The following is a 12,500-nucleotide window of genomic DNA, read 5'->3' on the forward strand; positions in this document are numbered from 1 at the left end:
GACAGGTGTTATGGTAGACAGGTGTTAACCCTAACCTCCTGGTTCCTCACCTGGGGGGCAGGAGGCAGGTATCACCAGACAGGTGTTATGGTAGACAGGTGTTAACCCTAACCTCCTGGTTCCTCACCTGGGGGGCAGGAGGCAGGTATCACCAGACAGGTGTTATGGTGGACAGGTGTGTTAACCCTAACCTCCTGGTTCCTCACCTGGTGGGCAGGAGGCAGGTATCACCAGACAGGTGTTATGGTAGACAGGTGTTAACCCTAACCTCCTGGTTCCTCACCTGGGGGGCAGGAGGCAGGTATCACCAGACAGGTGTTATGGTAGACAGGTGTTAACCCTAACCTCCTGGTTCCTCACCTGGGGGGCAGGAGGCAGGTATCACTAGACAGGTGTTATGGTGGACAGGTGTGTTAACCCTAACCTCCTGGTTCCTCACCTGGGGGGCAGGAGGCAGGTATCACCAGACAGGTGTTATGGTAGACAGGTGTTAACCCTAACCTCCTGGTTCCTCACCTGGTGGGCAGGAGGCAGATATCACCAGACAGGTGTTAACCCTAACCTCCTGGTTCCTCACCTGGGGGGCAGGAGGCAGGTATCACCAGACAGGTGTTATGGTAGACAGGTGTTAACCCTAACCTCCTGGTTCCTCACCTGGGGGGCAGGAGGCAATCAGCATATAATCATCAAGCTCTTGATTAGTTGAATCAGGGTCATATTCATTAGAGCACACTGTAGCAAAACGCTTCGCAGTGGAAAATAAAACTAAAAGTTTCATATTGGACAAGATCAGGTGGTACCTCCCTGTTTCAGCCCGCTTTGATACGTTTGGTGCCTTAGGAATACGACCTAGGTGTTATAGAGCCCCACAGTGGAGGTGTCATAATACCCATAAAACCTAGCGTTCAAACAGGTAAATGGTTCCAATCGTTTTTCCACCATTCATTTTTCCCCATAGGGGATTTTAGAAACACTTCAAATAAGGGCTGTGTTTCATGTAGGCTTACCCTGGCGTGACGTTTTGATAACCGTGCAAATCTCTCTAGGACAAGGTGACTTTTATCAAGCTCAGTTCTGGTGACTTTTGAAAAAGGACATTCTACTCCAAAATGAATTTAAAAAATGCAATGATTCAGACACCATCTAAAATATAATTTCCACCTCCAGAAATGAGCCCAATAACATATTGGTAAAAAAACATATACAGTGAGGGAAAAAAGTATTTGATCCCCTGCTGATTTTGTACGTTTGCCCACTGACAAAGGCATGATCAGTCTATAATTTTAATGGTAGGTTTATTTGAACAGTGAGAGACAGAATAACAACAAAAAAATCCAGAAAAACGCATGTCAAAAATGTTATAAATTGATTAGCATTTTAATGAGGTAAATAAGTATTTCTTAACTTAAATGATGCAGCACGCAATTTTAGGAGTAGCGAAATAAATATGGTAGCAATGGAAAGCTGGGATCCCCCTCTTTCTTAACAAAGGCCAAAACTGCTTTCAAACATGTTTTTTCTGAGACTGCATTAAGAATTGCTTGTCTGAATATGTTTCCCTCCCTAAGGCTCTCGCAACTTCAACACGCCTCGAGAGGAATATGTATCTTGCATAGAACACACAACAACAAGGCGACTAGGTAAATAGGTAAACTATTGTTCTATGGGGTTGTCTGGTTTAGTTTAATAACACCATTACGTGGCAGAAATAGTAGCAGTGGAAAACGACATCCTGAGTGATAACGTAGAGGCTTTGAATGACTTCACCAGCAGCTACAGTAGGCTATACACTGCTGTTTGAGGATCTACACCGATCTAAAAAAAACGACATCTCCAGAATCCATCTGACGGAAATCCATCACAATGACGGAGAACTTGAACCCCTGTAGTCCCCTACTCACCTCTGCAGTGACATAGTCCACCACCTCAACGAAGCAGTTGATCTCCCGGTCCAGTTTGGCACACTCCAGCATCATCAAGTCAAGCTTCTTCAGGACTGCATCATTCTCAGTTCCTGGAATATACAATAAAATGCCTTCAAATCTTGCATACTGTTGGTTATGGTGGCACAAGCTTCCAAATGATGGCATGCCATAGCTCTCGGTCTTCTGTGATTCGTAGAAATCTGAAACCCCCAAACTGGAATGTTATACTCCCACTCAATTACTCAAAATACAAAAAGTTGAAGTACTTGAACCGGACAATTGTATGGGAGATGGACTGATGTGTACCCAGGGATGAAAATTAAGCTAGTCCGCGGCTAGTGCTTTTTCAGACCGGGCTAGTAGAAAATGTGTCAAACCAGGCCGCTGGCTAGCGAGATTTTATAATTTTCAAATATCGCATGGCACAGATTTTTGACCTGGGCTAGTAAAAATTTAAATATACTTGCCCGGCTGACCAGTTCCCAAAATCCTCAAGTTCCATCCCTGTGTTCCGCTCCACTTTCTAGTTACGTCAGTCCGTCAGTCAGTCAGTCCGTCAGTCAGTCAGTCCGTCAGTCCCATTGACTATATACAAAGGGTCTGTCCAGTGAGAAGGATTCGACAAAGATATTATCCGCACAGTAAAGTCCCAGTGTCTCTCTGACAGAGATGATTAACCTACCTGCTGTTTCTGCCACATCCAGCGCAACGTCTGTCACAATGTCCATCCCAGTTCCAATATCTGTCCGACATGTTTTCAGACTAGACAGCGTGGAGTGGACTACACTCAAGGACATGTTGAAAATCTAAAACATTCAAGTATCTGAAACAAGAGATGCAAGTTGTTATAATATTAGGGCGCTGTGTTTTTGGTTAATCATGTCACATGACCTGGGTTTTAACCTTTATTTAAAAGCTTTTTCATTAAAACGGAGCCCTTTTCTTTTCATGTCAGACGGTCCATCCTCAGACAACTGCTTTCATTTTTGGTCTAATTCTAATTTCTAGAAAAGGCTTAAAATAAAAAGGTTAAAATCCAGGTCATGTGACATGATTAACCAAAACACAGGGACCTAGTTATAATGGATCAACATGATTAACCAAAACACAGGGACTTAGTTATAATGGATCAACATGATTAACCAAAACACAGGGACTTAGTTATAATGGATCAACATGATTAACCAAAACACAGGGACTTAGTTATAATGGATCAACATGATTAACCAAAACACAGGGACTTAGTTATAATGGATCAACATGATTAACCAAAACACAGGGACTTAGTTATAATGGATCAACATGATTAACCAAAACACAGGGACTTAGTTATAATGGATCAACATGATTAACCAAAACACAGGGACTTAGTTATAATGGATCAACATGATTAACCAAAACACAGGGACTTAGTTATAATGGATCAACATGATTAACCAAAACACAGGGACTTAGTTATAATGGATCAACATGGGGACCTAGACCTGGTCAAGCCACCCTCTGTGGACTGGAGCAGATGCCAGGATGGCCAACCCTACCCCTGGAGAACTGGTGTGCAGGTTTTTGTTCCAGCCCTGCTCAAAACACACCTGATTCAGTTGCTCACCAATACCTTGATTAGTTGAGTTAATGTTAGAGCAAGGCTGGAACAATAACCTGCATACGGTCACAAAACAAGTTATCTGTAGCTACCTTCAGGTTGCATTCACGTATCATCAACAAGTGCACTAGTTAACTAGCTAGCTACTAGCTATGTTGATATCTGGCTAGCCGGCTAACGTTACGCTAAAAACACTAACTATGGCTAAGCAAGCATGCCAATAAATAGCTCGCTAACCTCACGACTTACCTCGCTGGGAAGGGATATACTGGTTTTCGAGGTGTTCTTTAATGTGTTGGTGCCTAAATATGACAAAACACTAAACAACTTTAGCTAGCTAGCTAGCTATATAAAATTACCGGGAAAAGTTTGTTGCTGCTTGCTCTTCCGGTTTCTCTTGAGGTAGTCTCGAGAGGACATCCTTCCAAATCTCAACTCAAGTCCAGCCAGACATTCGTTCAAAATAAAAGTCTCGAACTACTTTAACTTGTGCGCTTACAGTGGGGGGAAAAATTATTTTGTCAGCCACCAATTGTGCAAGTTCTCCCACTTAAAAAGATGAGAGAGGCCTGTCATTTTCATCATAGGGACACGTCAACTATAACAGACAAATTGAGGGAAAAAAATCCAGAAAATCACATTGTAGGATTTTTTATGAATTTATTTGCAAATTATGGTGGAAAATAAGTATTTGGTCACCTACAAACAAGCAAGATGTCTGGCTCTTGTTGATAAAACAAGTTTACTGGAGAACTGAGACCAAGTAGAGACTTTGGACAGGGTGGATATGGTATAATAAAGGCAGTTTATTCAGAGGTAAAGATATCTGGAATCGCGTGCACGGACCCGTTCGTCAATCTCGTAGGGAGATATCTGAGAGAGCCCCGAAACATTGTGTGCTGACATTTTATACAATAAAATGAAGTAGGTTGAATCTAGTAGTTCTGATCTTCTGATTGGTCCTGATGAGTTGGGCGAGGTCCCCTCCAGGTTAGTATCACTGTTGCATTGGCTCTGAGTCGGGTTCTCTGTCTTCAAATGTTCAGCCTAAGAGAAGGGGATTTTTGTGTGTGTGTGTGTGTGTGTGTGTGTGTGTGTGTGTGTTTAACAGTGATGATGTGTGTGTGTGTGTGTGTGTGTGTGTGTGTGTGTGTGTGTGTGTGTGTGTTATCAGTGATGATGTGTGTGTGTGTGTGTGTGTGTTTATCAGTGATGATGTGTGTGTGTGTGTGTGTGTGTGTGTGTGTGTGTGTGTGGGTGTGTGTGTGTGTGTCCTCAGAGCAAGAACTCGTGAGTTGGAAGAACTGAGAGACCTATGGCGTGGGTGTTGTCCTTAGCCACCTGCTGACAAGGCTGACAAGATAGGACTCTTTTGTCCATTGTATTGAATACAAAGGCCCAACACAAAATGGGTCATGCACAAGATTTTAGTCAGACCAAGCTATAACATTATATATTTACTACGACACTCTCACAGACCTGTAACTTCTTCTTTAAGAGGCTCCTCTGTCCTTCACTCGTTATCTGTATTAATGGCACCTGTTTGAACTTGTTATCAGTATAAAAGACACCTGTCCACAACCTCAAACAGTCACACTCCAAACTCCACTATGGCCAAGACCAAAGAGCTGTCAAAGGACACCAGAAACAAAATTGTAGACCTGCACCAGGCTGGGAAGACTGAATCTGCAATAGGTAAGCAGCTTGGTTTGAAGAAATCAACTGTGGGAGCAATTATTAGGAAATGGAAGACATACAAGACCACTGATAATCTCCCTCGATCTGGGGCTCCACGCAAGATCTCACCCCGTGGGGTCAAAATGATCACAAGAACAGTGAGCAAAAATCCCAGAACCACACGGGGGGACCTAGTGAATGACCTGCAGAGAGCTGGGACCAAAGTAACAAAGCCTACCATCAGTAACACACTACGCCGCCAGGGACTCAAATCCTGCAGTGCCAGACGTGTCCCCCTGCTTAAGCCAGTACATGTCCAGGCCCGTCTGAAGTTTGCTAGAGTGCATTTGGATGATCCAGAAGAGGATTGGGAGAATGTCATATGGTCAGATGAAACCAAAATAGAACTTTTTGGTAAAAACTCAACTCGTCGTGTTTGGAGGACAAAGAATGCTGTGTTGCATCCAAAGAACACCATACCTACTGTGAAGCATGGGGGTGGAAACATCATGCTTTGGGGCTGTTTTTCTGCAAAGGGACCAGGACGACTGATCCGTGTAAAGGAAAGAATGAATGGGGCCATGTATCGTGAGATTTTGAGTGAAAACCTCCTTCCATCAGCAAGGGCATTGAAGATGAAACGTGGCTGGGTCTTTCAGCATGACAATGATCCCAAACACACCGCCCGGGCAACGAAGGAGTGGCTTCGTAAGAAGCATTTCAAGGTCCTGGAGTGGCCTAGCCAGTCTCCAGATCTCAACCCCATAGAAAATCTTTGGAGGGAGTTTAAAGTCCGTGTTGCCCAGCGACAGCCCCAAAACATCACTGCTCTAGAGGAGATCTGCATGGAGGAATGGGACAAAATACCAGCAACAGTGTGTGAAAACCTTGTGAAGACTTACAGAAAACGTTTGACCTGTGTCATTGCCAACAAAGGGTATATAACAAAGTATTGAGAAACTTTTGTTATTGACCAAATACTTATTTTCCACCATAATTTGCAAATAAATTCATAAAAAATCCTACAATGTGATTTTCTGGATTTTCTTTTCTCATTTTGTCTGTCATAGTTGACGTGTACCTATGATGAAATTACAGGCCTCTCTCATCTTTTTAAGTGGGAGAACTTGCACAATTGGTGGCTGACTAAATACTTTTTTTTCCCCACTGTAAATGGGGATCAGAACAGTTAATGTTGTTGTTTCTTGGATTTTTTATGTTTTAACAGTTCTGTCACTTTTTGTCTTTGCAAGTATCTATTCACATACCACAAAGTGACAGTACACAAAGTTGGCAACATGTAATGATATTAAAAAACATATACAAAACAATCAGAGCATCCCTAAACATATATTGATAAACTTCACTTTCTGGTTCGGCCTACCACCTATGACTGTCAGCTCAGCAGAGACGGTATAAAAGGTTCTATGACTGTCAGCTCAGCAGAGACGGTATAAAAGGTTCTATGACTGTCAGCTCAGCAGAGACGGTATAAAAGGTTCTATGACTGTCAGCTCAGCAGAGCCGGTATAAAAGGTTCTATGACTGTCAGCTCAGCAGAGACAGTATAAAAGGTTCTATGACTGTCAGCTCAGCAGAGCCAGTATAAAAGGTTCTATGACTGTCAGCTCAGCAGAGACGGTATAAAAGGTTCTATGACTGTCAGCTCAGCAGAGCCGGTATAAAAGGTTCTATGACTGTCAGCTCAGCAGAGCCGGTATAAAAGGTTCTATAACTGTCAGCTCAGAGAGGGAAGAGTTCAGACAACATGGAGCATGCCTCACTGTGTGCTACTCTGTGAGTACTGTGTCAGAGAGGGAAGAGTTCAGACAACATGGAGCATGCCTCACTGTGTGCTGGTGGTGAAATGCTGCAGGTCTCGAGGTAAGAACCCCTTAGCCACTATACAGCATATAGAGGTAACCCCTGTACCCACACAGATACTTGACTCTGAGTCAGGTAACCCCTGTACCCACACAGATACTTGACTCTGAGTCAGGTAACCCCTGTACCCACACAGATACTTGACTCTGAGTCAGGTAACCCCTGTACCCACACAGATACTTGACTCTGAGTCAGGTAACCCCTGTACCCACACAGATACTTGACTCCAAGTCAGATAACCCCTGTACCCACACAGATACTTGACTCCAAGTCAGACAACCCCTGTACCCACACAGACACCTGACTCCAAGTCAGGCACTTAGATTGCTGCTTTCATTGTCTAAAACTCAAGTAACTACGCCACATGTATTAAGTTACCATGTTGTTATGTTGAACAGATTAACATCTGGTATCTGGGTACATACAAATCATTCCTCCTCTTAGTTTTATTTCTTTGTTTAGAAGGTCGATCAGGAGACAAGAGAAACGACTGAGACACCACTGTCCAAGTGACCTGTATTGAATTAACGTGAGAGACTGGGCGCTGAGCTTCCACCTTACATGCGGTTCATGTCTTACAGTTTTGCCAACATTTTGCCTGTTTTTGTAACATTAAATAGGTTGATGCTATTGAATGATTTTATTTGAAAGTTATACAGAATGTCACACCAGCTATAGTATGATTAGGAAACTATTAGGATCCACATCATATAATATAGCAGTCTGGTGCCCGACTGCACAGTCTATGACGTGGCATGCAACCATTGGTTGATGCGACGCCTGCGCATGTAGTCGGGCAGGATCTGGACCAATGAATCTGGTCTCATTGAGGAAGTCCTGAAGAAGTCGAGCCAGACATTCCTTCAAAATAAAAGCCACCCAACTACTGTAAATTGCTTGGATTTAGAATGTTTTTAAAGTTCTGTCATACGAAATAAAAATCGAATCAACAAAATATACAACATTAGATTTATTCAAAGCCTCTTTTGCATTTCATTAACACCATATACCACAGTGGTAGTTTACAAAGTTACCAACACATGATGTTATTAAAAAACCTTCAACTATTTACAGTGTTATTACTGCATTACCAAATTATTGGTCATTACATAATGAAGAGCTTAAGGTAAAATGAAAGAATCAACAGAAATTAAATGACGAAGCCTCTATCCAGATCTTCACAGGACTGTCCTGAACTCGTCAAAGATGAAACTTGGCACGTGGGCCTCGGCCACCTATGAAGACAGAAAACAGCAACAGATTATTACACGCATGTAAAATGTAATATTGTAGAGAATATCTATAGGAACAGATGATATATGCATGTAAAATATTCCAGAGAATATCTATAGTATTTTTTCCATGGGTGTTGTTGCTAATCCTAATCTAATCCTACCTTGCGAGGCAGCTTGGTGTAGCGTACGTAATCTTCCAGAAACATCAGTGCTCCCACCACATCAGACGGCATGTCCGGGATCCTCTGGCTGTAAAGGAATTATTACTGTAAACTCTGGCTGTAAAGGAATTATTACTGTAAACTCTGGCTGGAAAGGAATTATTACTGTAAACTCTGGCTGGAAAGGAATTATTACTGTAAACTCTGGCTGGAAAGGAATTATTACTGTAAACTCTGGCTGTAAAGGAATTATTACTGTAAACTCTGGCTGGAAAGGAATTATTACTGTAAACTCTGGCTGGAAAGGAATTATTACTGTAAACTCTGGCTGGAAAGGAATTATTACTGTAAACTCTGGCTGTAAAGGAATTATTACTGTAAACTCTGGCTGTAAAGGAATTATTACTGTAAACTCTGTCTGGAAAGGAATTATTACTGTAAACTCTGTCTGGAAAGGAATTATTACTGTAAACTCTGGCTGGAAAGGAATTATTACTGTAAACTCTGGCTGGAAAAGAATTATTACTGTAAACTCTGGCTGGAAAGGAATTATTACTGTAAACTCTGGCTGGAAAAGAATTATTACTGTAAACTCAATTTCATTGAATTTGAAGTAGAATATAATTCACATATAATAGCACAGTGTTCACAAATAATTTATGCAATTTACTTACATTTTGCATTCAAATTGTATTATTTATACAGGTTAGTCCCATCGAGAAAACATTTATTTTTGCAAGAAAGAGCTGTTTGAAATAGCAGCCTTGGACAACGTACCAACACTAGCAGTAAAGTCAGACGAATTTAAATTTTGAAAATATAATACATTATTATATTTTCACAATTTAAATAAATCGGACTTTACTGTGATATCAGGTTCTTAAAATATGTATTTTTTTAAACTGGAAAATAAAAATAAACCAATCAATCAATCAATCAATCAAAGGACTGGTGAGTTCAGTACCTGGTGCACTGGTCCATGATAGAGCGTATGAATTGCCCAATGAGAGCCAGGAAGTGCTCTGTGTATCTGGAGTGGAACTGCTTGAGCAGAGTGAGCAGGCCTAGAACCAGAGGAGGCCAGTCTACCGGGTCTGTGGCTTTCCTGCACGTCATCCCTGGAGAAATGGGAGAGTAAAACGAATCACATGGTGGACTCTCAAAGCAACATGGGTCAGGACCAGAGATTACATTTTTTATTACATATTTTTTGGATTACTCATTTTTACAGATTATACACTGCTCAAAAAAATAAAAGGGAACACTAAAATAACACATCCTAGATCTGAATGAATGAAATAATCTTATTAAATACTTTTTTTCTTTACATAGTTGAATGTGCTGACAACAAAATCACACAGAAATTATCAACGGAAATCAAATGTATCAACCCATGGAGGTCTGGATTTGGAGTCACCCTCAAAATTAAAGTGGAAAACCACACTACAGGCTGATCCAACTTTGATGTAATGTCCTTAAAAAAGGTCAAAATGAGGCTCAGTAGTGTGTGTGGCCTCCACGTGCCTGTATGACCTCCCTACAACGCCTGGGCATGCTCCTGATGAGGTGGCGGATGGTCTCCTGAGGGATCTCCTCCCAGACCTGGACTAAAGCATCCGCCAACTCCTGGACAGTCTGTGGTGCAACGTGGCGTTGGTGGATGGAGCGAGACATGATGTCCCAGATGTGCTCAATTGGATTCAGGTCTGGGGAATGGGCGGGCCAGTCCATAGCATCAATGCCTTCCTCTTGCAGGAACTGCTGACACACTCCAGCCACATGAGGTCTAGCATGGTCTTGCATTAGGAGGAACCCAGGGCCAACCGCACCAGCATATGGTCTCACAAGGGGTCTGAGGATCTCATCTCGTTACCTAATGGCAGTCAGGCTACCTCTGGCGAGCACATGGAGGGCTGTGCGGCCCCCCAAAGAAATGCCACCCCACACCATGACTGACCCACCGCCAAACCTGTCATGCTGGAGGATGTTGCAGGCAGCTGAACGTTCTCCTACGGCGTCTCCAGACTCTGTCACGTCTGTCACATGTGCTCAGTGTGAACCTGCTTTCATCTGTGAAGAGCACAGGGCGCCAGTGGCGAATTTGCCAATCTTGGTGTTCTCTGGCAAATGCCAAACGTCCTGCACGGTGTTGGGCTGTAAGCACAACCCCCACCTGTGGACGTCGGGCCCTCATACCACCCTCATGGAGTCTGTTTCTGACCGTTTGAGCAGACACATGCACATTTGTGGCCTGCTGGAGGTCATTTTTCAGGGCTCTGGCAGTGCTCCTCCTGCTCCTCCTTGCACAAAGGCGGAGGTAGCAGTCCTGCTGCTGGGTTGTTGCCCTCCTACGGCCTCCTCCACGTCTCCTGATGTACTGGCCTGTCTCCTGGTAGCGCCTCCATGCTCTGGACACTACGCTGACAGACACAGCAAACCTTCTTGCCACAGCTCGCATTGATGTGCCATCCTGGATGAGCTGCACTACCTGAGCCACTTGTGTGGGTTGTAGACTCCGTCTCATGCTACCACTAGAGTGAAAGCACCACCAGCATTCAAAAGTGACCAAAACATCAGCCAGGAAACATAGGAACTGAGAAGTGGTCTGTGGTCACCACCTGCAAAACCAGTCCTTTATTGGGGGTGTCTTGCTAATTGCCTATAATTTCCACCTGTTGTCTATTCCATTTGCACAACAGCATGTGACATTTATTGTCAATCAGTGTTGCTTCCTAAGATAACAGTTTGATTTCACAGAAGTGTAATTGACTTGGAGTTACATTGTGTTGTTTAAGTGTTCCCTTTATTTTTTTGAGCAGTGTGTATATATATATATATATATATATATATATATATATATATATATTTTTTTTAACTTACAGATCAAATCAATCAAGCCCAGAGCATAACATATGAAAGCATTATGCAACACTTATCCCCAATGTGGTTCTCCATGGGCAATACAGTCAGGAGGACTAATAAAAGCCATCATCATGTTAACTGCTCCCCTTGGCTGTCCTGGAGATGATGCATCTCTATGGCTGCCTTTACACAGGCACGCCAATTCAGAGCTTTTTTCACTCTTTGGTCTTTTGACCAATCAGATCAAGCTCTTTTGTCAATAATTGGGCTGCCTTTTGCCTTCAGAACAGCATCAATTTCATCGGGGCACGGGACTCTACAAGGTGTCGAAACCGTTCCACATGGAAGCTGGCCCGTGTTAACCCCCGATGTTTCCCGCAGTTGTGTCAAGTTGGCTGGATGTCCTTTGGGTGGTGGACCATTCTTGATACACACAGGAAACCTCTGAGTGTGAAAAACCCAGCAGCGTTGCAGTTCTTAACAAACCGGTGCGCCTCACACTAGAGGTCTGTGGGACAGATGTATTCTTCCCGCACCCCGCCCGCTGGCTTTCTGTCCGACTCCCACCCAACCCCAGTCACGTGCCAGCCATGGTCCCAGCAATGTTGTGCCCTGTAGGCAATATCAAATGCGCAAAAAATAACTTTAAAAATAGGTTAAATTACCAGAGATTCTAACGTGGCCCATTATATTAGGTTATCTGTATTTGCTGGGCTATATCAGCCAATATGCTAGATGGAGTTTGAAGAGAGCAGAGTTGGAGAGACTTGCACTTTCTCTTGAGCTATTTTTATAGCCTACCTTTTAGGAGTGGGAAGAGTTTCAGACCGAGAAATATGGATGATCAATATTTATTTCTAGGCAATATAGCCTAATCAAAGATAACTGCCCCGTGCATAGTCTATAGCCTACTCTATTTAACTGAGACCACAGGCCTACCTGATCTCGGAGGTATGGCTACTGAACTGGAAGCAGCAACACTTGCTATGTTTTGCACAGTCCTATAGGATATAGCCTACCATAGTCCTATAGGATATAGCCTACCATAGTCCTATAGGATATAGCCTACCATAGTCCTATAGGATATAGCCTAGCTTAGTCCTATAGGATATAGCCTACCATAGTCCTATAGGATATAGCCTACCTTAGTCCTATA

The 12,500-nt window shown here is 43.0% G+C and overlaps 2 protein-coding genes across 6 annotated transcripts in view; both read right to left on the bottom strand.

Moving 5' to 3' along the window:
- Positions 1–3,932, bottom strand: part of LOC311118395 (E3 SUMO-protein ligase NSE2-like) — a 9,202-nt gene extending 5,270 nt beyond the window's left edge. For all 4 annotated transcript variants that reach the window (XM_084193199.1, XM_084193198.1, XM_084193197.1 and 1 more), the window contains exons 1-3: positions 3,775–3,932; positions 2,608–2,748; positions 1,902–2,014 (exon numbers count right to left, since the gene is read on the bottom strand). In XM_084193199.1, coding sequence (XP_084049325.1) covers positions 1,902–2,014; positions 2,608–2,722 — 228 coding nt within the window. In that variant the 5' untranslated portion in view covers positions 2,723–2,748; positions 3,775–3,932. The remainder of the gene's footprint in view (positions 1–1,901; positions 2,015–2,607; positions 2,749–3,774) is intronic.
- A 4,109-nt stretch (positions 3,933–8,041) lies between these two features.
- Positions 8,042–12,500, bottom strand: part of LOC311118398 (WASH complex subunit 5-like) — a 38,774-nt gene continuing 34,315 nt past the window's right edge. For both annotated transcript variants that reach the window (XM_084193203.1, XM_084193202.1), the window contains exons 27-29: positions 9,447–9,600; positions 8,483–8,570; positions 8,042–8,321 (exon numbers count right to left, since the gene is read on the bottom strand). In XM_084193203.1, the coding sequence (XP_084049329.1) occupies positions 8,265–8,321; positions 8,483–8,570; positions 9,447–9,600 (299 nt within the window). In that variant the 3' untranslated portion in view covers positions 8,042–8,264. The remainder of the gene's footprint in view (positions 8,322–8,482; positions 8,571–9,446; positions 9,601–12,500) is intronic.

The sequence above is a fragment of the Coregonus lavaretus genome (genome assembly GCF_964263955.1).
Source record: "Coregonus lavaretus genome assembly, contig: HAP1_SCAFFOLD_480, whole genome shotgun sequence".
NCBI lineage: Eukaryota > Metazoa > Chordata > Actinopteri > Salmoniformes > Salmonidae > Coregonus > Coregonus lavaretus.